Source organism: Hemicordylus capensis, chromosome 2 (genome assembly GCF_027244095.1).
Source record: "Hemicordylus capensis ecotype Gifberg chromosome 2, rHemCap1.1.pri, whole genome shotgun sequence".
NCBI lineage: Eukaryota > Metazoa > Chordata > Lepidosauria > Squamata > Cordylidae > Hemicordylus > Hemicordylus capensis.
The window spans coordinates 350,772,523-350,800,045 of NC_069658.1; the positions used below are offsets into that span (position 1 = coordinate 350,772,523).

Sequence of the window (27,523 nt, forward strand, 5' to 3'; positions counted from 1 at the left end):
GTGCCCTAGGATGCAATTTGGTCCTGAAGACTTTGAACACATGTAAGATAGAGAAGTTTCTTTCCTGACCAATCTTGAAATCACAATGATTTTGTGAGGTTGCAGAGTTCCCCTTTTGGGAGAAGACTTGGGCAAAATAAGAGTCGAGCAATTCTACCTTTTCTGTTACCTGCTAATTTCTGTCACCGCCCAGAGATGAAAGTATATAAATGTGACAAATAAATAAATAAATTTCATTCTCCTTACCAAAAAGAAGGTCTAACATTTCCTTCCTCTTTCTTTGAACATGCAGGGAGGGGGGGAGCTTTTTGTTGATTTCAGCATCCCTCACCAGCCTCAACTTGTTTTGTGCTTTACCTTTTCTGACCCTGTCCCTTCAAGTTTGGACTACTTGTCTCTATTTGTTCTCAAAAACCTGTCCATTCTGTTTATGTACAGTATGTGTTTTTCCTTCTCTTTTAAAATTCTAGCTCATTAGCAAGCTTTTTGAGATCCATAAAGAAAAGCATGTTGACGGTTTCTAGCTGATATTAGCTGAAACGAAGGGTGCAGCCTTGCAGGGCTGCCCAAGGTGCCCTCTGGCTGGGGCATCTTCTGCCTCATAAAAATGCCTAGTCCTGATTTTATATTGCATATTTTCTGCTTGTAAGTTTGCAATGAAAACAAGTATTAAAACGACACCTGAGGTCTCCAGTAACGCAAAGGCGACTCAGCCCTAGAACTTCCTTAGAATCCGATTATGCCGCGTAAAAACAAAGCAACGAGAAAGATCTAGGACAGCTGGCATTTTATACCATTTGCAGAACCGGGCAACTAAGAGACGGTGGCCGTCTTATGAAATAGTTGCTTTGCAGAGGGCTTGTTGAGTGACAGAGGCTACTCTGTCCTATTCTTCCTTATTGCGTTCCCTATTTGCCCTACAGGCTAGCCGCGCCAATCCCCGGCCCCTCCCTCTCTTTCCTCTGCCCGGCGGAACCTGTTGAGCAAGGCGAGGACGTCAAAGAGGCGCCGCCCACCCCCCATTACGTAGCCGGCCCGGCTGTTGATATAGCTGGTGGTTGCTATGGTAACACGGCCGGTTTGCTTGGCTGGGCCTGGGAAGAGTCAACATGGGGAATTCACGGGAACAGGTCAGAGGCCCCCTAGATAAGAGTGGCTGGCTGCGTCCGAGAGCCAAGATGGCCCCGAGGGCCGTCATGCGTGACGCGAGAGGCGGGGCGGGGCGGGGCGGCTCCCTGCTGCGGCGGCGGCGGCGGGGGAAAGGAGGAGGGAGGGAGGGGTGCAGAGATGTGACGGCGGAACGAGCGGAAACAGCTGGTGGTGCTAAAGGGCAGCGTCGCCACCACGCACACGGGGAAGGAAAAGCGGAGCAACGTGAGCTGTCAGTTGGCCGCCTGGCGGAGGCTGCTCCCCTGCTCGGAGCTGTCTGACTGACAGCTGTAAAGCGTCGAGAGCAGCACCTGAAGCGGTTTCCAAGGAGCGGTTTCCAAGGGCTGTTTCACCCCGCGCCAAACCCGAAGAGCGGCGGCAGACTTCCTCTGCTCCCGTGTTCCAAACGTGGCTGGAAGCGTTTCTTGAGAGTCTTCTAGGGGTTCCTAATTAAAAACGTGAGGCGAGGCTCATGTCCCCGGTCTTGAAGGGGAAGAGAGCGCGAGGCAGCTTCACTGGGGTGGTGCTCCTGCGTAGCTGCTGGACGAGAACGGGATAAGCCGTAGTAGGCGTCAGTCAGCCCTTTTCGGACATTACCTTGTATGTGTGTACAGGTGTCTGTACGTGCACACATATCGCATGTGTTCATTTTAAAAGCGGATCTGGGGATAGGTCTCATCAAATGTAGGGTACAGACATTTGAAGTTCACCACTGTACCCGAGTTGAACATAACTGCATGTGTACTGTATATGCATATGCTATACACAGATTGTACCTGTGTGTGGAACATAAGGTATGAATAGGGCTGTAAAGGACTTGGACTGCAACTACATTCTTGTTGGGTTGATATCTATTCTCCCTTCCCACTTCCTGGCAGACTTGTTGTGTATTTGCCTTTCTGTATACCTTGGTGACACATTATGCCAGTGAAGAGTTCTGGAGCTGAATTGGGTTGTAAGTAATAGGAAGTCTTTTAAGAGTCATAAACCATAATGCATTTTTCACAGAGGGATCTGAGCTGTTCGTGACTGAGCAGGAGAGGGATCTTGGGGCCATGGTGGAAAACTTGTTGAAAGTGTCAACAACATGTGTGGCAGCTGTGAAAAAGGCCAAACCCATGCTTGGAATCGCTAGGAAGGGAATTGAAAATAAAAATGCTAATATTATAATGCCCGTATACAAAACTATGGTGTGACCACATTTGTAGTACTGCATGCAGTTCTGGTCACCACATCTAAAAAAGGACATTGTAGAACTGGAAAAGGTGCAGAAGAGGGCAACCAAGATGATCAGGGGCCTAGAGCACCTTCCTTATGAGGCTGCTTTTTAATTTAGAAAAAAGATGACTGTGGGGAGACATGATAGAGGTCTATAACATCATGCATGGTGTGGAGAAAGTACATTTTCTCCTTCTCACTTGAGGGAGAAACCACTAGAACCAAGAATTATCCCATGACACTGATTGCCAAGAAGTTTAGGACTGACAAAAGGAAGTACTTTTTCACACAATGCATAATTAACCTCTGGTATTCTCTGCCACAAGATGTGATAGCCAACAACTGGATGGCTTTGAGAGAGATTTAGATAAATTCATGGAGGACAGGTCTTTCAATGGCTACTAGTCTGAGGGCTATAGGCCACATTGGGCCGCAGAGGCAGGGTGCTTCTAAATACTAGTTGCAGGTGAGTAACAGTAGAAGAGAGGGCATGCCCTCAGCTCTTGCCTGTGGGCTTCCCAGAGGCAACTGGTAGGCCACTGTGTGAAACAGGATGCTGGACTTGATGGGCTTTGGGCCTGACCCAGCAGGGCTGTTCTTATGTAGGCCAGTTCAGACATATTATAGCGCTATGATCAACATACAAATTTAAAGCTTTTTGCAAATGGCTATGGAATGGAGACATCAGCACAAGCAACAGTGTCACAAAAGTTGAAGTCTGGATATAAAGTGCAACTGGTTTTTTTATTTAGTATTTTGTTCTACCTAACTAGGGATGTAATCTACCAAGCCATTATTCAGAGCCAGTGTCATCTCTAAGGTGTGCACATATGCACACGCTCACAAGTTTTTTGATATCCACTCAGTTCATTTTAGATCCTGACCAGGTTGAATTGGAAAGCCCCATTCTGAACACGTGTGCACATACTGCCTTGATACTGCCGTCTAGAACAAAATTCATTCGGCATACAGATGAAAAAAATTAGAGGGAACACTGGTCAGAGCCTAATGAAATTCCATTGAAATAAATAGAGAAGTTGTACAGCAACAGTAATGAATTGCAGCAGAAAGTCTCAGGAGGGCTTGATGTTCGTGACACTATTTACAGTGTGGCACGCTCTGAAAAAGTTCTTGGAGAACTGTAGTAATAGTCTTTAACAGCAACATTGAATAATAGAATTTTAGAGTTGGTAGGAACCGTTATTTATTTATTTATTTATTATTTATTTATTTTTACATTCATATCCCACTCTTCCTCCAAGGAGTCCAGAGTGGTGTACTACATACTGGAGGCTCCCTTCACAACAACCCTGTGAAGTAGGTTAGGCTGAGAGAGAAGTGACTGGCCCAGAGTCACCCAGCTAGTATCATGGCTAAATGGGAATTTAAACTCGGGTCTCCCCAGTCCTAGTCCAGCACTCTAACCACTACACCATGCTGGCTCTTTATTTAACCTTGGAGTCACCTTAAGTGGCACAGCAAGAAAATGCTTGACTAACAAGCAGAAGGTTGCCGGTTCGAATCCCCACTGGGAGTATATTGGGCAGCAGCGATATAGGAAGATGTTGAAAGGCATCATCTCATACTGCGTGGGAGGAGGCAATGGTAAACCCCTCCTGTATTCTACCAAAGAAAACCATAGGGCTCCATGGTAACTAGGAGTCAAAATCGACTTGACGGCACACTTTACCTTAGGAAGCTTGGAGGCCTTCCAGTCCACAATCCCCCTGCTCAGAGCAGGAAACTGCTACAGCATCCCTGACTGATGCCCGTCCAACCTCTGTTTGAAAACCTTCAGCAAAGGAGTCTACCACTGTATGAGGCACACATTGCTTGTTAGATATAAAATAGAGTTGGAAAAGCTTCCATGTTTGTAGAAATAGCTCCCCTGCTTATATTCTGTGAATATACCTTTTTAAAAAAGAGGTGTGTTTTCAAATAATGTATGTTTGTTTGTTTTTCATTTCCATGAAGAGGTTTCAGACTTGAGTATGGAAATGTATGAGATCCTTGGAAAAGTCGGAGAGGGAAGTTACGGAACAGTAATGAAATGCAAACACAAGGAAACAGGCCATATAGTTGCCATTAAGATATTTTATGAGAAGCCAGAAAAATCTGTTAACAAAATTGCCATGAGAGAGATAAAATTCCTAAAGGTTTGCTTCTTTTGTTGTCATTTGAAAATAAATGCCTTGCTACTGCCTAGAAATGTGCATCGTTATTGGATATAGCTTTTAATTATAGCCTACTGAACTTATAAAACCATAATAAAAGAGATTATGTTCATGTCAAATCTATTTTGTTACGATACTTTTTAAGTTATAATGGATAATTTGTTAGAAACCAATTGGCATTCTGATGTGAAGTACACATAGTTGAAGTATGCTTCAGTGAAATCAATGGGATTTACTGCCAAGTATTACAGTGTGTAGATGAATAATATATACAGCCTTGTAATCGCTTTCAGAAGGGTAGCTATAGCAGCAAAAACAGCAGAGTTCTGTGAGAAGTCTAACAAATGTATTGTCATCCTTGGTAGACACACACACACTAAATACAAGAGGAAATTAATGACTACTAGTCTTGTGATAACCATAAAAGTATACAAGATAACAAAGCCTTGTGTTTCAATTTCATATTTACAGCTAAATAAGAAGAGTTGTGAAGAACCACGGCTATTCAGTTTCTTCTTAGTAACAGCTTCTCATTTCATATAGAGAAATTGTTTTCATGTTTCTAGCAATGCAAGTAATTGCATTTCAGTAAAGCTGCAGTCCTGAGCTCAGTTATATGGAAGTAATTTCCACTGAACACAATGGGATTTATTTCCAAATAATCCCATTTGGGATCAGGCTCTTAAGGGATGAAATATACCCTGGTGTAGAATCAGTTTTTATATATAAACTAAATAACTGATGATATTCACTTGTAAAATGTAGCTTATGTAAACTTTCCAATTTAAACATTCCCCCTTCTGTGCACTCAGAGTCCCATAAACTCTGAGGGACCTTTGCTCTAGACATCAATGTAAATCTTGAAAAATCAGCTGTTTGCGTGGGTTCCATGAATTGTAAAAACTTTGTAATTTTCCTTTCTTCCCAAGTGTGACTGATTGGCCAATCAATAAATAAGTTAAATAAAAATACAGCAACTTAAGTTTATGAACATCTTGATCCCAAACACATTGGGTAGCATCCATAGGGAAGTGGAGATGCCTTTTGCAAAGGTGGCTCTGCTTGGTTTCTGGTGATTCTCCCTTTCCCCTGCAGCCACCCATAACATATCTCACACCATTGCTGGAGGTCCCTCAGGAACAGTTTTTTACATAGCTATAGAGAGAAAGGAACAGGGACAATAACTTGGGCTAGTGCTACTGCACAAGCAGTGTTCTGGGTACTGTTCATTGGCCACAATCCAGAGAAAGATATGTTTTCCTATTTACAAATCTCATTGATTTAAATAATGTTAGATATAAGTCACCCAAATACAGAATCTGCCAAGATACAAGATCAAAACGTTATAAGGCCACTATTTTGTACCTGGCATATTTAACTTAAACATATTTAGATGAATGTAAATTCTATGGATTTCAATACAACTAGCTTCCAGCATTGCACAGGATGTCAGCAGATATGAGATGGACAATGCAGAGGACACAGCTTGGATGAGGAAGATTTAAGTGGAGCTCAGCTCTCACATATCTTTAACAAACTAGAGGAAGACCTCACAACTACTTTTATATATCTTTGTGGTGTGATTGATTCTGGAAAAAGGAATTACATGTGTGGCAAAATGCGTGGGAAGCTTTTGAGGAGCTAGTTCTCTGTCTGGTTTGGGGGATGGTTTAACCACATCGAAATACCACTTTTATTTAATGGCTACACAGATGTGGTTGCAACTTCTCCCACTGATCCTCTTCACATGAAATTATCTGTGTTGAGTAAATGCGGGGGAGGGGAGTAGGACTGTGCCCTGTTGGCCACATCTCTCATGCTGATGCACCCACTGACCATGCTCACCAGTGGCTACAGCTTTGGCTTTTATGAGAAAGGGTTAGGGTTAATCAGTATCCCCACACTTTGGGAGTGGGGATACTGATTATACATGCTCACGGAATCTGTGGGTATTGGCGCTTCCTTATTAAAGCTAAATGCACTGCCACTGGCTGGGCACAGCTGGAGGGCATAGTCCTGCTCCCTTCCTCCCTCCCCTTACTGAATGTGGGAAGGATTTCATATGAAGAGGACTATTGTGACTTTCTTTTCAGGCAGCAACCACACAAAATTAACACAGACTTGTAAGTTGCTAACAGAAATGTGACTCCTACATTTGTAAATAATGTAAATGATAATGTTTATAAATGTTATATCCTAATATTTCTAAATTACAAAGGAGAGAAAATCTGTTCACACTGGATGTAGTACACTTTTGTGAAATTGCTAAACAATGTGTTGGCTTAGATTCATTAACAAAAAGTACATAAATAACTGTGACCAGACTCTTAGAAACTTCATAGAGCAAAGGGAAGAAGAATTTCTCTATTTGAAGATAGTAGAAAATTGACATGTATTTTTGCTTCATATCATCCCAAAATTCTCATTCTTCTTTTGGAAACAGCAATTTCGCCATGAAAATTTGGTCAATCTGATTGAAGTATTTCGACAGAAAAAGAAAATTCATTTAGTGTTTGAATTTATTGATCATACAATTTTAGATGAACTACAGCACTACTCTCATGGACTGGACAGCAGGAGACTTAAAAGGTATCTCTACCAGATTCTTCGAGCAATTGACTATCTCCACAGTAATAATGTAAGTACTCTACAAAAATCATAGTGAAAAATCAGAGGTTGGAATGGGATGTTATTTCCACCTGAATACATATCTGATTATTAGATATTTCAGTGTCTCAACACTTACATTCTAAATTCCTTGAAGAATGGCTGTTCCATGATAATGCCGTCCTAAGAAACCAGCTGTTTGTTGCATATTTGTGCTGATTTGGAGCATTATACTTTTCACCTAGTCCCCAGCCAACCTAGTAAGGTTGGTATTCAGCTGGAGGCAGGTGGTCTTTATTACAGAGGTGTATCTAGGGAAAATAGCGCCTAGGGCAAGCACTGAAATTGTGCCCCATGTCCAAACATCTGACACCCATCTTTCGGATAACTTTACCATAATATCAGCTGAAAAATACAAGTCAAGCTTGTTAATCTTTTAATATTTCAAATATTTAGCAGTGGACGTAGCCAGACCAAAAAATGCTGGAAAACTACAAATTTCAGTATGCTGGGGCTCATGAAATACCCAGTACTATGTGGTGGTGTACTTGGAAAACTAAACAGAAGTGCCTGTCTAATTCTCTACTATGCATTGTAGCATCACTATTACATAAGTTTTAAAAATAAATGGAGAATTTGTCTTTTCCCAGATACTCTGAAAATAATTAAAGGATATGCAGAGTAAACTTGGAATATATTCTAGTATCTCAGAAAGACAGTTAAAATGAGAGAAAAAGAGCAAGAAACTCCCAGTGGGCCTTAATACTAAGGATTTCACACTGATTCAAAGACAAACTCACCATTAATAGCCATATTATTAAGACATCAAATTAACTCACTTATCACAAGAAGCAAAGTAAGAGCAAATGAATACAATCCTAGCTCATAAGCTTCAGCTCAGTATTCACAAGCCCTGATTCTCTGTACATAGTGCCAAACTAAATATTTGTAAAGTGACATATTATATTTATTATTATTTTTTTAAAAAAAATTACCTGTAGCACCTTCAGGGGGCTTCCTAATGGCTGGGGGGGGGGAGGCTAAAAAGGTTCCCCCTCCCCCTGCTGGCCTCTAGGGCCTCACAGGGAGCATTTGACCATGTGCGGTGGCCATTTTTAAAAATATTTTTTTTTAAAAATGGCCACCGAAAACAAAATGGCCACCATGCATGCTCAAATGGCCTCTGCAAAGCCTGGCATGGCTTAGGGCCTCACAGAGGCCATTTGAGCATGTGCAGTGGCCATTTTGTTTTTTGGTGGCCATTTAAAAAAAAATAATTTAAAAATGGTGCCCCCTTCAGGCACGCCCTGCCTGCCGCACCCTAGATACGCCCTTCATCTTTAAGGTATTTGGGGACCAAGTCATTTAGAGTTTTACTTGCTTGTTTTACGTAATGATTTTGGTAGTAATTTATTTTTCCTTTTTATGCTTATACCAGATTCTACTTTGTTCCTCTGTACCAGGTCATACACCGTGATATCAAACCTGAGAATATTTTAGTTTCACAATCTGGAATTACTAAACTTTGTGATTTTGGATTTGCTCGGACCTTAGCAGCCCCTGGTGATATTTATACAGATTACGTGGCCACACGGTGGTACAGAGCTCCAGAGTTGGTATTAAAAGATACTACATATGGGAAGTATGTTTTTTCTGCTTTTAATTGTTATCAGCCTGCACTGGAATATATTAGTGTTATGCAGATTACTTTTAGTTTGTGGGTATTCATATAAGATCATTCTTAAAACCAACATATATTACCTAGATGTGGCGGGGCATAGTAAAGGAGCATTAGATGGCATTCTGATACAAACTTAAACAGTAGCTCTTGTGTTGATGGAGAAGGAGATTAATAAAACATCTAATCTTAGTAATTCACAGAACATTGCACATAATATTAGAGGAGCACTCAAATATTGCATTGGTTTCAGTAGTGCAGATATACAGTGTTCCTTTAAATAAAATGGAACACTGCCTGTGGTTCCTATTGTTTGCTATATTTTGAAACTGAAATGTGTGCATTACATATTAGTTACATTCCAGTCCTAAACTCCTTGTTTGTAAGTTTCAGTGGGACTTACTTGCAAATAATGGACATGAAACAATTAGGCTGTCTCCTTGTACAGAAGTAAAGCTTCCCCATTGCCAACTGTGATTAAAAAAAAAATTGAGAGAGGCCTGATTCTGGCCTTAATATGGTGGTCAGTAAATAACAGGACATAAATTTATATTTAACAACTATATATTTAAGTTCCATTGAAATCAATGTGATGTGTCTCAACAATGCATTTAAAATTAGGGTGTCATCAGACTGTAGTTCTCAAGCCAATTATTTTGAAGCATTCTAGCTGAAATAAGTGGACTTCTCTGGAGGAAATGATTTGTCTTTTTGTGTTCTTGGGCTCAGCCAACTGATCTTGCGTTTATATGTTCAGATTTGTTGTGATTTTATAGCTATTTAAATCTTTTTTTAAAAGACCTTAAACTAACAGTAAGTTGGCTTTATTGTAGCTTCAGTCTTTGTATTGTTGAGCCCTTTGTTCATTTCCTGATCTTAGACCTGTGGACATCTGGGCTTTAGGTTGTATGATCATCGAGATGGCCACTGGCAACCCCTACCTACCCAGCAGCTCTGACCTTGACTTACTTCATAAAATTGTGACTAAAGTGGGTAGGTACTGCTACAGAATATATTTGCAGAACACATTGTTGTAATGTTGAGTTTATTTTGATTTAAAATACAAACTTAGGCTAGCATACATCACTGTTCAGGATTGTGCTTTAATAAGGAGAAGTGTCAGGGAATTTATTTTTCACATAAAGTATTCTATTTGCCATCAAAGGTATGGGTAGGATTTTAACGTTTAAACAGATTTAAACGTTTAAATGATTTAAACAGAATGCTCTTCTGTTGTGCACCCTTTAAAACTTACACTCCTGTTTGTAGGCAAATGGCAGCTTTGCAGTGGGCAAAATGTATATGGGAATGGGTCAAACTCCCTCCTCCCCAGTGCTACTGCCCTGACCTAATTCAGGGTGTGCTGCAGCTGCTTTTACCTTTTGAGGGGCAAAAAGAGAGACCCAGTCTCCTGCTGGCCCATCTAATTTAGCCATGAGCAAATTTTACTAGAGAAATTGAGCACAGATACTTTGGATCCTCCTGCACCTCTCCAAAATCCAACATGGACCCCATTTCTAAACACTTGTATTTGGAACTGTTGATTTTAATGCAACTTGCTTCCAAGGTTCCTTTAAAAGCAAGAGGCAAGGGCTTTCTAGAATGCATACACATTAGTTATTTGGAACATTTCTCCCCTGGCCCTGCTTACAGCTTACTGTTGCTTGAGATGGCTTATAATAAAAACAATAATAATAAATTATAATAAAAAGTCAATACAAATATAACAGCAATAAAACATTATAAACAATGACAGAGGTTAAAACTGTTTAGACTGATTTAGTCATGGCTGTGTGAGTGTGTGAGAGAGAAGGAGGGGTTGGTGGGCGGGCACAGGCATATGTTTGAGCAGGGGCACAAGCATATGTTCAAGCTTGATTGTCACATGTGGTCTGCATCTCCCCCCCCCCCCGCCCCGTTCAGAGGTGCTTTCTTGATATTGTTTGATAGCTGAAATACCCCAGAATGGGAATATAGAGTAACATCAGTGATCAGTGGAACATGTTATCAACAGGAAGTGACAAAAAGTGGCACAGAAGAAATTGCAAGAGGGGAGAAGAAGCATTTTGAAAGGGTTGGAGAGTGCAAAGTAGGGGGAAAGTGGAGGGAGGAGGACCTTTCCTCATAGAATAGCTCATAATCCCTAGAAATAATTCAGTATGATATAACATGTCCATACCACCCCACACACCTGCAAATTTGAAGTTTCTGTACATGGTGACTAGTCCAGGAGCCTTAACTATGCAGTACAATAAGGAATAATACTGCAGAATTAAATGAGGATTCTTACATAGCAAACATGAGAAAGATAGAAGTGTAAAAATCAAGTTTATATATTTAATTAAGCCCAAATTCACAATTCTATTTTGCAGGGGACCTTTGTAAATAAAACTTCATATTCATTAAAACCATAGGGCAGCATCCAGATTAATTAGTCACTAAGCACCATTAATGTCAATGGGACAGTCATTACTAGCTTAGTTTGGATGCTGCCCATGGTGTTCTTTGATCATGAATAAACCTTCATTGATATGGACTGTGATCTGTTGCATTCATAATGAATGGGTTCTGCGCCTTCGCAGGGACCTCACAGATAGATTGACTAGCTCTTTCCTACGCCTTCAACTGCCCTGCATGTGCTCCGTGCTTCTGTTATTGTCAGCAGTTGGGGCGTGCTCTTGCTCAGTTTCTGTTAGACTGCCTATGCGTCTACACCTAGTTTACTTAGCTCCTCAGTGAATTATAATAACAGTTTGGATAACACGGTAAAAGGACTTCGGACAGGATACCAAAATAACTCTAATAGATTCAAACAGAAGAATAAAAACAGGGTGTACCCCGGACTTGTCTGGGGGACGCACAACTTGGAATTACTGGCTAAGCAACCGAAGGACTTCTTAAAGGCAAATCGAAAGCGAGACGGACAGTACATAAGGTTTAAAACAGAAATAAAGACATCTAATGATGGCGTCCAAACCTGTAGTGAAAACTACGTTCAAGCGCTTCATGGAATGCCAGGCAAAGCTACAGACAACAGATAGCCATGACACATGTTTGCTTTGCTTAGGGGAGCAGCATAACCTGGCAACATGTAAGATATGCTGCTTGTTCTTGAAACAAACTCTCAATAATTGTGCACTGTCTCTCCAAGTGGCTGTATATGACAAAGCACTTCGACCACTGACATCGAGACCAATGTCGAGGTCAGTTTCCAGCATGGGATTGTGCCTGATTGCGACTCTTTTGGTGGATGACGCAGACTAAAGCCACTGAGCAGCAAGAGTTCAAGAGTCTGGAAGTGGTGAAAAAGAAACACCACCAACGCAGGAAACATAGACATTCTTCCATGGATGAGGAGGAAGAGGACTCCCCTCCTAAGAAACAAATTGCTAAGATGGACTCTAGAGGAAGCACACCCTCTCCGACGGAGAAGCAAGCTACAGTCGCGGAATGGGATTCATCAACAATGGTACTGAGCAAAACGCCTTCGGCATCGACATCCAAGGGACCAACAATCATGGCATCGGCATCGAGCAGAATACCTCCAACATCTACAGCCTCGGGACCGATGGCCATGGTATCAATAGCAGTCCCACCCTCGGTATCAACAACTCTGGAGCGCCGAAAGCCAACAGAATTCTCTCCAGCACTAACGCCGATACAGTCACCAGTGGCAACGCCACAGCAGACTTACCAACCAGCGGATTATATGGACTTTGGAGAAGAAGCAGCTGGAGAGGTGGAGGTTGCTTTGGACCCCCAAACAATGACGTCCTTATTTGCAATCTTAGAATCCACAGACAGTACTCCATCTGGCTCAACATTCCAAGGATTCATAAGTCGGGGGCTCGGTATGGAACACAGTGCCGATGAGGGAGCGCTCTCGGTACCAAAAACGCCATCAATGACACCAATAAAGACTCGACCAACATCTTTGAACCCGATAACGACTAATGCCTACAACTACAAATCCAATAAGACTAATGTCCTTGTTGAGGCAGTCGAGTGATCGGTCAGATGTTTCAAGACCTATTTCTCTTTTTGCTTGACCAGGTCCAAGCTATGCCTCCTGGAAGTCACCATTGCAATATACAGCTGCGCAAGGCTTAACTTCCTCCAGTATATCAGGTCAGATCACACACATTTACAGGTTCAGACACACCCCTACATATATCCTGCTGATTATGCGGAATACCAGATTTGGAAAGTACAACCAGAAGCTTTGCACAATGTGCAGCAAGCACCAGCACCTGCTAAGGAACCTGAAAGGGTGCGCACAGTTACGTCTACTGCAAGTCAGACACAAACTCCACCTGCACAGTCACAGGCGCCTGTGCAGCCCAAGAAACCCACAAAGAAAAAGACACTCCCAGACTCACCTCCATCCTTACATCTTGAAGATGAGGATGAAGGTGACTGTGATCAATATTTACTTATTTATTACATTTATAAACGGTCGCATCCAGAGGCTCTGGGTGGTGTACAACAACTTTTTAAAAAGACATAAAACCCACAATTCAAACACAATGCTAAAAGCAATATAAAAACAATTCAAAAATGATTAAAACAATTTAAAACCAATTAAAATACTTTAAAAAAACAACACTTTACACTACAGATTCTTCAGAAACTGATTATGACGGTGGTAATGAGCCTGATCCTCCTGCAGAAGTGCCACCAAAGATTTCATTATCGCCCTCGGAAGAGCTGAAGGCCTATCATGCACAAATAAGAGAGATGGCTGAGGCTCTGGGGTTAGAACTAAAACAACCCAAAGTGGATCTTAAAGATCCAGTTTATAATATGATGGCTAAGGCAAGAGTGACACACCCAATAGCGCTACCCATGCTGCCTGCAATGGCAAAGGCAGCCCAGTCGGCATGGGAGGTGCTGCAAACATCTACTCCGACACTGAGTTAATTAGAAGGATTGTACAAAGTACAAGAAGAAGATAACACTTAACTGATGCGGCATCCGGTGCTGAACTCTAGTTATGGAATGCATGGCTTCATCAAAGGATAGACAACGCCATACTACTCCTTCTGAAAAGGAAGGTTGAAAAATGGATGTATTAGGGCGAAAGATATATGCCACTTCAAGTTTGACTATAAAGATTGCAAACTATTCTGCATGTTTGGCCATATACGGACATCATTTATGGGATGTGCTTTACCAGGACTCAACTACAATGACACCAGAGGAGTTCCAGAATAAGTTTGCACAGACATATGAGAAGATGACTGCTGTGACTAGGCAGCTTCTCAGCACTTTTAAGCATTTGGAGGAGATGGAACCAAGGGCAATGACTACAGCTGTAACCCTGCGTCGCCATGCATGGTTACGTTCCACAAACTTACAATGTTTATGGCTTCTACAAACATAACAGGGACATCATCCCATAATTAGTCATTCGGTAGACAGCAGCAAAAGGGTCAGAATGCTAAACAGAATAGGGAGCAGAACAAGCAGACTCTTTGATGGCCAGATCCATCCACTGCAAGCACAACCATTAGCACAAGCATCATCACCCAAGGCACACGACATCTGCTTTGTGATTGTCAGCAAAACCATCAAGCTGGTAAGTCATGCGCAAGCATGGCACAATATAACATCAAACCAGTGGGTTCTAAAGATTATAAGGTTTGGTTACACAATAGAGTTCCAAACTTTGCCTCTCTTTCAGGGGATGAAGTTTACAAAACCAACCCCAGTGCTATTGGAGGAAATACAGGTGTTTCTGCAAAAACAGGCATTTGTGCCAGTGCAGTGGGTGGAAAGGATGTCCAGGTTTTACTCCCATTATTTTCAAATCTCCAAAAAGGATGGGGGAATGAGGGCTATAATGGACTTGAGGGAGCTCAATCAGTTTGTTCAGACTTGCAAATTCAGGATGACCACGTTGCAAGGAATTCTGCATCTTCTAGCCAAGGAAGAATGGGCAGCTACGCTGGACTTGAAGGATGCGTATTTCCATGTGGTGATATGTGAAGCACATCTCAGATATCTAAGATTTACAGTAGGTGATACAGCGTGCCAATATATGGTTTTGCCATTCGGCTTGTCGACAGCACCACGGGTGTTCACAATAGTCATGGCTGTCGTGGTGGCATACTTAAAAACAGAGAGAGAGTTGTGATCTTCCCATATTTAGACAACTGGCTCATGGTCAGCAATAACAAAGAAAAGTTACTTTTGCAAATCCAATTTGTACTATGTCTCTTAGAAAACTTGATCAAGATAAACTGGGAAAACTCAAGCTTAACACCGCAGAGATGGAGAAGCTACATAGCTATCCCTGCTAACTTGGCAAAGAGCCACCTTTTAAACGTGGTGATTCTCTTTATTTAGCAGGGGGAGAGCAACTGGCCCTATCCACCCCCAGCACAGTACCTCCGGTGACTGTTGCTGATGTCCATCTTATGTTTCTTTTTAGATTGTGAGTCCTTTGGGGACAGGCATCCATCTTACTTATTTATTTGTTATTTCTCTGTGTAAACTGCCCTGAGCCATTTTTGGAAGGGTGGTATAGAAATCGAATAAACGATAATAATAATTAATTAATAATAGGTGCAGAGCTGGATATGCAAGCAAACAGTGCTTACTTGCCACAAGACAGGTATCAGCAAATCAAGGACCATCTGCTCACCAAGATACCTCGGAACATATAACAAAAGGGCCACACGTGTAAAGAACAAACCCAAACCAGCAATAAACCATGTGCAGACAACAAATATATATATGAACATGCAAATTCAAAGATTAAATAATAATACTTATATATATGTGTGTGTGTCTTAAATTCTTTAAATAAACATACATATTTCAAAGGAACATAAGAAAATATGCAAAGTAGCCCAGAGCACAGAATAATAAAGATGGTAAAAATATACCAATCTTGCTAAATCAATATGAAGGACTGTGATGTTGCAACAGAACACCAAAACAACTTAACTATTTCCCAGAGTTGTTTACAAAGAGAAATGCGTTCACTGTAATGATTGTCCGTTCTGTTATCCAAAGCTGTTAGAGTAATAATTCTTTCGCTTGTAGGTCCTTGACATAAAGAAATGTGTTGTGATAATAGTCCGTTCTGTTATCTGGAGCTTGTGATAATATTTCTTTCACTAATAAGTCCTTAAAAACTGCCCAGATATTCAGTGTTTTTCGCTGAGGCTTCCTTAAGAAGGACTACAGAATAAAAGAGTTATCAATTCTATAATAAACAATATGAATAAACATTGTTAAGATTGAAACAGCAATTCAAATCTCATACCTTATCAGCTCTGTGTTCTTTCTAAAGATAGCATTTTGTATGTAAGAAATCACATTGAAAGAGAGCTATATATACATTTAACAATCCACCCAGAGGGCTTCAATTTACAATCATGCATCTTGAAACCTGCAGAGGTAATCTGGAGACAGATGAGATTGATGGTGTCCTGCAATTCCACGGTATGCAATACACGCCTGTGGATGAGAACATTGCAGATGTGGTATCTACGGAACTTCCGTCCCAACCAGGACAGCCAGCAAAAATGCTCACTCTGGCGCGGGGAATACTAGAGGCGCCGGAATGGTGGACAGTGTGTTCACATCTACAGTCTGGAATGCCGCTCAAACCCCAGATCCCCATGTGCTGGGTAACAACGGATGCCTCCCTGTGGAGATGAGGTGCGCATTGCGGGGACCATCAGGTGCAGGGCCAATGGTCGAGGCAACAGAGACAGAAGCATATAAACTACCTCAAGCTGCTAGCAGTCTTCATGGCATTAAAGGCATTCAGACCACTCTTGCAAAGAAGCATGGTGCAAATTCACCTGGACAATACAACAGTGATTGCATATCTGAACAAACAGGGAGGCACAGTATCATGCTCCCTATGCCTGCTGAGCCAGCAGTTGTGGAATTGGTGTGTGAATCTAAGCATATACCCAACCGCAATACATATAAGGGGAGAAGAAGACAATGTACTTGTGGACGGGCTCAGTTGAATGCTTCTGAAAAACCAACAGCACGAGTGGGAACTAAACAACATGTATTTGAAGAAGGTTTTTGACAAGTGGGGATGGCCGGCAATAGACTTGTTTGCAACTGCTGCAAACAAAAAAATGTCAGAAATACTGCTCACGTGCAGGGCACAGCAAGGGCTCATTGGGTGATGCATTCCAGTATGTTTGGACCAAGGGCCTGTTCTATCTACAGTGAGGGAAATAAGTATTTGATCCCCTGCTGATTTTGTCTGTTTGCCCTCTGACACAGAAATGGCCAGGCTATAATTGGAATGGTAGGTTTATTGTAGCTGTAAGAGACAGAATAACAACAAACAAACCCTCAAAAGCCCAGTGCCCAAAAGTCAGCAATGGATTTGCATTGTAGTGAGGGAAACAAGTATTCGATCCCTTCACAAAAGATGTCTTAGTACTTGGTGGCAAAACCCTTGTTGGCAATCACAGAGGTCAGACGTTTCTTGTAGTTGGCCACCAGGTTTGCACACAACCCAGGAGGGATGTTGTCCCACTCCTCTTTGCAGATCCTCTCCAAGTCAGAAAGGTTTCGAGGCTGATGTTTGGCAACCCGAACCTTCAGCTCCCTCCACAGATTTTCTATGGGATTAAGGTCTGGAGACTGGCTGGGCCACTCCAGGACCTTCATGTGCTTCTTCTTGAGCCACTCCTTTGTTGCCTTGGCTGTGTGTTTTGGGTCATTGTCATGCTGGAATACCCATCCATGACCCATTCTCAATGCCCTGGCTGAGGGAGGGAGGTGCTCACCCAAGATCTGATGGTACATGGTCCCGTCCATCGTCCCTTCGATGCGGTGAAGGTGTCCTGTCCCCTTAGCAGAAAAACACCCCGAAAGCATAATGTGTCCACCTCCATGTTTGACAGTGGGGATGGTGTTCTTGGGCTCATAGGCAGCATTTCTCCTCTTCCACACACGGCGAGTTGAGTTGATGCCAAAGAGCTCGATTTTGGTCTCATCTGACCACAACACTTTCACCCAGTTCTCCTCTGGATCATTCAGATGTGCATTGGCAAACTGCAGACGGGCCTGTACATGTGCTGCCTTGAGCAGGGGGACCTTGCGGGCACTGCAAGATTTCAGTCCTTCACGGCGTAGTGTGTTACCAATTGTTTTCTTGGTGACTATGGTTCCAGCTGCCCTGAGATCATTGACAAGTTCCCCCCGTGTAGTTCTGGGCTGCTTTGTCACCGTTCTCATGATCATTGCAACTCCACGAGGTGAGATCTTGCATGGAGCCCCAGACCGAGGGAGATTGACAGTTATTTTGTGTTTCTTCCATTTGCGAGTTATCGTGCCAACTGTAGTCACCTTCTCACCAAGCTGCTTGGCGATAGTCTTGTAGCCCAGTCCAGCCTTGTGCAGGTCTACAACCTTGTCCCTGACATCCTTTGACAGCTCTTTGGTCTTGGGCATGGTGGTGAGTTTGGAAGCTGAAGCTTGCTTCTATGGACAGGTGTCTTTTATACAGGTACTGTAACAAGCTGGGATTAGGAGCACTCCCTTACAGAGGGTGTTCCTCATCTCAGCTTGTTACCTGCATATAGTGAAAAGACACCTGGGAGCCTGAAATCTTGCTGGTTGATAGGGGATTGAATACTTATTTCCCTCACTACAATGCAAATCCATCGCTGACTTTTGGGCACTGGGTTTTTGAGGGTTTGTTTGTTGTAATTCTGTCTCTCACAGCTACAATAAACCTACCATTCCAATTATAGCCTGGTCATTTCTGTGTCAGAGGGCAAACGGACAAAATCAGCAGGGGATCAAATACTTATTTCCCTCACTGTATTCCCGCCGCAGCCACTAATAACTCGAGTCCTGTCTCAAATGCTGATGGATACCACAAGGGGGATACTAGTGATCCCTTGGTGGCCCAGACAGCTGTGGTTCACATCACTGCTAAGGCACTCACGCAGAGTGTATCACAAATTTCTGAACCATCCCAATTTGCTTAGCCAGAGTAGGGACATTAAAGCTAATGGCGTGGAGAATCAGCTATTTGATAAAATTTTGCTGAACAATAGAAGGCGCTCAATGAGGCGCAACTATAGTAGCAAATGGAAGAGATTCAAGCTCTCTTCCAAAAAGCGCTCTCTATGCCAAGAAGCAGGGGGTTTTCCCAAGGAAGGCAACAGTTAGGCAGGTCCTCCTCTACATGACAACGCTTAAGATGAAGGGATTGGAAAACACGTCCCTTAGAGTCCATTTGGCAGTGATATTGTCTGAACACAGGGGATGGGATGGCACTACAGTGTTTTCCCTCCAGGAGTGTAAGAAGTCCCTAAAGGGCTTGAATGACCCACCTGTAAAGAAATCTATGCAGCAATGGAGTTTGTCTTTAGTGCTGAATACCCTAATGGAAAGCCCGTTTGAACCATTAGGTGGGGCTATATTGCTCATGCAGACTTTGAAAACAGTGTTCTTGGTGGCAATTACTACGGCACGGCGGTTGAGTGAATTGGCAGCACTATGAGCAGATTACCCCTACACTCAGCTTTATTCGCACAAGGTGATAATGCGAATGGATCCTCACTTCAAACCAAAAATACTAACGGAATTCCACATGAATGAGGATATAGTTCTACCAATGTTTTTCCAGAACCCAGAGACAGCACTGGAACGAGCCATGCGCTCCTTGGATGTACAGCGCGCACTGCTGTATTATCTGGATGTGACGAGAGACATACAAAGGACAAATAAATTATTTATGTTATACAAGGGGAGGTCCAAAGGGCAGCCAGTGTCAAGGCAAAGGCTATCCCAGTACATTGTCCAGATGATTAGGCTGGCATGCAAGACTCAGGGAAAGGAACCTCCTAAGGCCATTAAGGCACATTCCATAAGGGCTTATGTGTCTTCAGCGGCCATTCTGGCGGGAATATCAATGGCAGAGATCTGCCAGGCAGTGACATGGTCTTCATACCAGCCGTTCATTAAGCACTATGCCATTGATTTACGACTGACAAAGGAGGCCAATTTTGGGAGAAGTGTTCTGAAGCAAGTGCTGCCTTGATAACAGGCTATCCTGTGCCCACCACCAATTCCGTAGCTGGCTAATCACCTATTCATTATGAATGCAATGGATCACGAGCCAGATAAACAGTTTGCACACCTATAACATATGATCTGGAAGTGATCTGTTGTATTCATAAATCCCACCCGCACTCCCCACAATTAAAAAGAAGAAGAAGAAGAAGAAAGAGACACAAGGATCGTCAGCATCTGGCGGTTTGCAAGAAACTGAGCAGGAGCACAGCCCAACTGCTGAAAATAACAGAAGCACAGAGCATGTACAGGGCAGTTGGAGGCGTAGTAAGGAGCTAGTCAATCTATCCGCCAGGTTCCTGCTCAGGCACAGAACCCATTCATTATGAATACAATGGATCATCTCCAGATCATATGTTACAGGTGAGCAACCTGTTTTTATGTCCAGTTAATAGTTTATCGAATTTGCAATAGAGAAGAACATAACAGGGTCATTCACATGACCTACCGGGTAGGGGGAAGGCTTAGCAAAACTTGCCTGCCCCCAGACAAGCATTCACAGACTGGTGGGAGTGCACTCCGCACTCCAACACAATCCTCGCTGCTCTTTGCAAGATGGAGCAGGGCGGATTGCTCTGAGTCTGGGACTTGTACCTGGTCTCCGAGAATCCCACAGTGCGCCAGTGCCAAGCATAGTGCACTGGGGGATTACCCCAAGGGACAGGCACTCTAAACACCTGTCTCTGTATCAGTGCGAGCTGCAAGCAGAGATGCAAGCAGCTCACACTGACACATGATCCCAGGAGCTGGTTTAAGGGCACGTTTGTGCCCTTAAACATGGCTAAGAGCCTGGCTTTGGCATTGGGTTTGGCACCGCAGCACTGCCGGGATCCACATGAATCCTGGCAGTTCTCACAGGCAGCCAAGCCCAGGCTTGGCTGCTCGTAAGAACAGCCCAAGATGTTGTATAGCAGGGCTGCAAACCTTCAGCCCTTTTGAAGATGTTGGACTGCAGTTCCCATCATCTCTGATTATTGGCCACTGTGACTGAGCATGTTTAGAGTGAGTCTAATAACAGCTGGAGGATCGAAACTGTGCAGCCCTGCATACAGAGTTAAGACTACCGTGCTGGCCAATCCCAATTTAAACTCAGCTGCATGCCTGGCACCCTGAGAGATTCCAGGAATTAAACTGATACAAGGGGTGTAGCTGACTTTAAACTGATGCATCTGTAACTATGATTGATTAGGCAACATAGATCTGCAGGTGATAAATGTAATTCAATGACAAAGTTTATTTGTTTAGTTCAGTGACATAGCTAACAAAGTTAACATACCAGAAGCATTAATAAATACTAAACATTAGCTTAAATGTACTCTCTCTCTCTTTTTTAATACCCTGACATATTAAATTTTTGTTGTTGTTCATTTCAGGCAACTTGACACCTCACCTTCAGAATATTTTTGTTAGGAGTCCTGTTTTTTCAGGGATGGTCCTTCCTGAAGTTCAGCACCCTAAAAGTGCAAGGAAAAAGTATCCCAAGCTCAATGCACTACTTGCAGATATGGTTCATGTATGTCAGAAGAGGTCTGAGTATCAAGCTTACTGATGATTATTATTCATAGCCTGGCATAGTTTCAATATATAATTTGCAAATTACTGTTTATATTTGATGCATTTGGGGCCAACATTCAAATGTGTGCCATTTATTTGTTATATTTCTATACTGCCCACTCAAAATATCTCTAGGTGGTTTGTTCCATTGCATTTTTTCCTCACTGCCTTTTCCCCTCCAGATAAAGTGGGCTGTATTGATTACTTGGATCCTCTGTCCAGATCTTTTTACATGAGGGTATGGGTTATGAAACTGCCCAGAGACAGAAGTTTGGGGCAGTAAACAAGTTTGAAAAATAACAAATAAATGAAGCACAGCTCCATGTTGGCCTTTGTACCAGTACGATAAAGTAGGGAGCCCCGCAAAGTGCAGGAATATTGTTATTCTAACTGTGTGTCGTGGACGCCAGCTCATTCCCCAAGGACTGGAAGAGACTAACAAGCAGCAACTACAAGACCTTTCATTCTCCAAGGAGGTTCAGTTCAGATGCAGTCTTAATCTATCCAAATCCTATGCATGTTTCAAGCAGGAACAACCAGCACACAAAGACTTGGGCTTCTGGATAACTTGTTAGGGACAGAGATTCTTTCCTGTCAGTGCCGAGAGCCTGGGCACAAAGGGCTGTGCAAGGTATAAGGCAAAGGTGCTCGGTCAGTGTCCAGAGTGATAGTGGAGACAAGGGCAGGGGCAGGTGAGGTAGTGCACGGGGCTACTGGAGAGTGAGACGAGCAGGAAATGGGAGCAATACTGGAGTTGAACTATTGTACCAGCAAGGGTCTGGCTGCTAGTTATAGGGCCAGGAGCTCTTCCCATTTCTGGAATTCACTTGTCCTGGATTAGATATCTGTAAAATGTATTTGTAATTTGCAATTGCATATACAATTCTTCAGTAGTCTCTGGAAGCCAGAGAGGGACTCTTTTACCATTTCTGAATCTTGGCCCTGTTCTGGTGTCAATATTTTTCTTGAGGCCCTGGATGTGATTGAGGAGGACCTTGTGGGACATGGTCCATATATGTTTGTTGATGGTGGGGAGGGGTGTTGAGTTGCCTAAGATCTCAAATTCTTCCTGTAGCTCTGACTCTGGCTGTTCCTGCAGGACTGAGGTGACTGCAGGATAGTGGGCGTAGCGTCAGAGACTCCTGAAGAGGCTGGTTCCTCTTCCTCAATGGCAGAGATTTATTTGGGATCCAAGTTTGGTTGAGTCCGGGCATCTTTGTATTGTGCCAGCAGTGGCATTGTATATGACAGGGCCCTGTCATGGTGGCAGAATGCCTCTGTATGTGCATTTGTGCTCAGGGGCTAGATTGTGGCACATACTTTGACTGCTCCCACTGGATCCTGGTGCACTTGGTGAACACAAAGCCACCATTTTGTGCCTTTGCACATTTGGCAGGGAACTACTTGTTTATTATTCTTTTATAATATGTTATTTCTTATCATTGTATTTCATATTTATAAGGATTTGTTTGTTTGTTTGTATTTCTATACCGCCCTTCCCAAAATGGCCAAATATGTATACCCTTTACATATTGATTTCCTTTTACCAGGAAGTTAGTGACCAGTTAAAAGAGCAGGGCAGCAGAACATCTTCAAATCCATTTTCAATTCACAGAAATTTAAAAATAATAGTTTAATTATACTTAGTTATAAGATCTTTAGCTGGGAGAACAGTTTCCTAGAAAATAATAAGCTGGATCTGGTACAGGGTCTGTTGAATCCATTAGAATGGGTTCTTCGCCTGCGCTGAAGCCTCTCGGTGTCGAATTTACACAGCTCCTTTCAGGCGCCTGCGCCTCGCCCCACGTGACCACGTGGCTATTTAAGGCGGGAGAAGCCACAGGCAGCTCAGTTCCTTTGCTACTGCCATAGAGATCACTCGGTTTCTGCGGCTCCTTCGTGTTTTCCTTGGCAAAAAATATATGTTGTTCTCTACTGGAACTTTGACCTCGGACTGTTCTTTGACTATGCGTAATTCTTACTCCACTATTGTGATGAAAGATCGGACTGATTCATGGATTGACCTCGGACCATGAGTAAAATGGATACCCCTAAAGGCAGTAAAAACTTCAAACGCTGCACTAAATGCAACGCGAAGCTGCCCTCTCAAGACCACCACAACCTCTGTTTGCTCTGTTTAGGAGAGGCTCACATGACGAGTGCCTGCTCCATTTGTAAATCGTTCTCCAAACAGACGAGGAGAAATAGGGAACTCCGCCTTCAGGCGTCTTTGTACGAAGATGTACTTTCGGTTCCCTCTTCAGCGCCTAAATCACCTCAAGCGCATGGCTCGAAGGACCTGAGATCACCTCAGTCTAAAACTTCAAAGCCCGACGATAAGGCCCCTAAGTCCTAAAAAAGGCCGGGCGACAAGATGGCGGCCCCGACTCTTCCCGCCAAAAAGAAAAAGAAACGGGACGGATCAAAGTCGACTCCATCTCCGAGATCAGCCCAAGATATCGAGCTACCGTCAACTTCGAAAACGCTCGGAGCCGACGTGAGTCCTTCGATGCCAAAGATTCCACCTCGTTCGATATCGACGAACCCATCTACCTCGACGGGAGAATCTCGCCCGATGCCGTCAGGCTCGATATCGGTTGAAGAACCTCTCCCGATGTCGAAGGACTTAGAAGAAACGACAGCGACAACTTCCTAGATACCGACGGCTTCGATACCGACCATCACGGCATCGAAAAGTTGGAAGGAGTCGGCATCGACAGCGGTACTCACTTCGATACCGACGACTTCGACATTGCCAACACTCCGCTCGACATCGATATCGACGTCTCAAGCCCAAATATCGACACCGAAACCACTGTTGATATCGAAGACTAAGGACTTGGTACCAGCCCCGACGCCCATCTGTTCCCCGTCGGTATCGAATGACGGTGCACAGGTGTCTACCCTAAACACCCCAACCAACATCACGTCGGTTACCCCGAGGTTCCGAGCGCCTATGACATTCACAATGGAAGAGGATGACGATCCTCAGATGGTGGCAGCTCCACCCATTGATCCACTCTTGAGGATGTTAGACTCTGCCACAGCTACACCGTCAGCTTTTCAGGGCTTTCAGGATCAGGCCAGGCAAGCTGAAACGACGACTCCACATCTGCTTACGGCCACACAACTAGAGTTGTCAACACCTTGGCATACCTGTGGCTTTTCTCATCAAGTGTCTCCATCACGGGAAATGGCATTGCCAGGTACAGTCTCACCTGGAGCTGCCTATGATTATCAGGAAGAACGAGCATGGCGCGCAAGGCACCCTCCAATGCCGGTGGCTCCCAGCCATATAAAGCATGCTTCTTCTACTATAGCCACTCAAACCCATAATAATGCAATTTCGGTGGCCACTCAGACCTCAGCAAAAACTTTCCGGACCAGATAAACAGGTTGCTCACCTGTAACTTTTGATCTGGTAGGCTTCCGTTGATATCCATTAGACCCTCCCTTCCTCTCCTCTGCAGTGGATCGTGGGTCTATCCAGTAGAACGTACCATCTATTCGACTGCTTCGGCGGTCTCCAAGGAACTGAGCTGCCTGCGGCTTCTCCCGCCTTAAATAGCCACGTGGTCACGTGGGGCGGGGCGCAGGCGCCTGAAAGGAACTGTGTAAACTCGACACCGAGAGGCTTCCGCGCAGGCACAGAACCCATTCTAATGGATATCAACGGAACCCTACCAGATCAAAAGTTACAGGTGAGCAACCTGTTTTTTCCCCTGTGATTGCAGCTAATTTCAGCATCCCTGTTGTTCTCTGCATTCTATCTTGTCTAAATTTACTTTCAAGTGGAACCTGAAATCCATTTGAATCTCTCTTCAGCAAGAAAGAATCTTTGTGATTGTTTTTTGTTCAACTGAAAATTGAAATCTATGAGCAGGCATAAATCATATGAAATGTTCTATTGAATTGGAAATAACACAGGAAGCAACACTGCAGGCTTGACCATATCAGCAATGACATTATTAACTGTTGCTACAACTACACTTACAAATTTTAACTCTAAAATTTTAATCATTTAATTCATGATTGTATTTTGTTTTTATTTGTCTTGGCCATGAGCCAAAAGAACAACTACTGTTTGTTGCAACTACAGTGAGAACACATTTAACTTGGATATGATGTACAGCCACTTGATGCTGCACAGATGCAATCCTCCTCCAGTGCAGTTGGATTCTGCTGAACATTAGGCCCCTAAGGTCTCATGGCTGTGCAGCAATTATTGAAGCTGCTGTGGCTGTCATCTGAGAAGTTGTATCAGTTTTTATGCCCATGCCACCTCCTTGTCATGAAAGACACGGTTCAAACCAGTTGCAGCAGCATTGGTGGTGGTTGTGTGGCCCCTGGGCCATGCAGGATTTGGGCTCTGAGATAGGGTTGCAGTTTTCTAGATTTCAACTAGCTGAGCTGACTCTGGAAACTCCCTTTTAAATTATGAAGCCTACTATATCCGTCATGCCTAATTTAATCACAATTAGAACAATGACTCTGACTATAATAATTAGTTATCCTCTATTTTCCTTGTCATGTTGAATAACTTTCCCTTATTCTTTCTTGTAATATTTTAATTATAATAGATATATTCCTATTCATTTGCTGTCCTGCAGATCATATTTTACAAAGAATGCTTCTAGGCAGAGAGTCTGTAATCAAATTTACCTTGAAGTAAATTTTAATAGTACATGATGTACACATTAAAAAGGTGGATAACAGGCCTTATTACGGTTGCCACTGGCTTGTTTGATGGCAACTTGGGATGCAGCCTTCTTTGTGGCTGTCCTTGGGCTTTGGAATATGCTCCTTGTCAAAATAAGAACATTTCCATATCTGATTGCTTTTTAGAAGACTCTCAGGACACATCTTTGTTTCTTAGCCTTTTAACTGAAATTAATTTTAAACTCTTTGTTTTTATCCTATGAAATTGTTTTAACTTTTTATATTCTGTGAAATTGTTTTGTTTTTACTCTGTTTCATATTTGTGAAATTGTGTATACCACCTAGAGATACATATTTCAAGCAGTATATAAATATAAGAAATAAATAACTGCTAATGGCAACAGCAATGCCAGGCACATTTGTAGTATTGCACTACTATCATTCATACTTTAACAAAAGTCTCAAGTATTTGATTCAGAAAGAAATAACAAAGCTTGAAGTAACAGGCTGTCTTTGCCAGCTATCATTTCTTTAGCAGTGATAGGCTTGGTTTCAAGGAAATGAAGGCTCTCATTCATTCAGTGAAGGGTCCAAGAAGCCAAAGTTTCTGTAAGTGGCAGAATGATAGTAATTCACAGACCAAATGATTGCCCTGGCCAAAACTTGAGATGGTATAGCAGCCTCAGTTTGCTTGTTGCATAGTAACATCCCTGGCAGTGCTAACAGAAAATTGGTTGTACCAGTAATTTTGATTATTGGATCTTTTTGTGTTTGACTTTCAAAGGCATTGGACCAAGTCAAAGGATACTGTTTATTTCTATTCAGAAGCATAGTTGTGTGTGTGTGTGTGTGTGTGTGTGTGTACACAAAGAATAAAGGTAGTGTAAAACATCTTCCATTATGCCACAGTAGGCCAGTGCACAGACCCCTAAGTCTGATTCCATCAAGACACAACAGAATCACTGCCAACTTTTGTATCCTCCCAACTGTCAGACTTGTTGTGTTGAAAATCTGATATCTTTGTCAGACACCCTCACTCCGCTGCAACCTCAGAAAAACCTGCCAATACCAGAAGCACTTACAGCATTTGGGGATCTGAGAATGGGGGAGGAGTCCATTTTAAACTGGAGCCACAGAAGCAAGGCAGCTGCTTGAGTTCTTCCTGTGAAGTGAAGAGGAAGTGACACAGCCTATTCCCTGTCCCCACAGCCTAAGGTATAGGAAGAAGAGAGAGCAGGTTATAGTAGCGGGGCAGATACAGATTTCCATTCCATTTTGCAGTGTCAGCAAGAAGTCTCTAAACAGGCTTCATGCTGTTGTTGCAGATCTCACTCTGACAATGCTTGACAGACGGTATGTTGGGTCCAACATCTCCATCAGATCCAACACATCCCACAGCCCTGTGCCACAGTAT

General features: G+C 43.0%; 1 protein-coding gene across 2 annotated transcripts in view; it reads left to right on the top strand.

Annotated features, from left to right (window-relative positions):
• Positions 1-998: 998 nt before the first annotated feature.
• LOC128344516 (serine/threonine-protein phosphatase 2A catalytic subunit alpha isoform) overlaps positions 999-27,523 on the top strand; it is a 117,492-nt gene continuing 90,967 nt past the window's right edge. For both annotated transcript variants that reach the window (XM_053294766.1, XM_053294763.1), the window contains exons 1-6: positions 999-1,130; positions 4,342-4,523; positions 6,985-7,179; positions 8,612-8,790; positions 9,707-9,819; positions 21,270-21,409. In XM_053294766.1, coding sequence (XP_053150741.1) covers positions 1,064-1,130; positions 4,342-4,523; positions 6,985-7,179; positions 8,612-8,790; positions 9,707-9,819; positions 21,270-21,409 — 876 coding nt within the window. In that variant the 5' untranslated portion in view covers positions 999-1,063. The remainder of the gene's footprint in view (positions 1,131-4,341; positions 4,524-6,984; positions 7,180-8,611; positions 8,791-9,706; positions 9,820-21,269; positions 21,410-27,523) is intronic.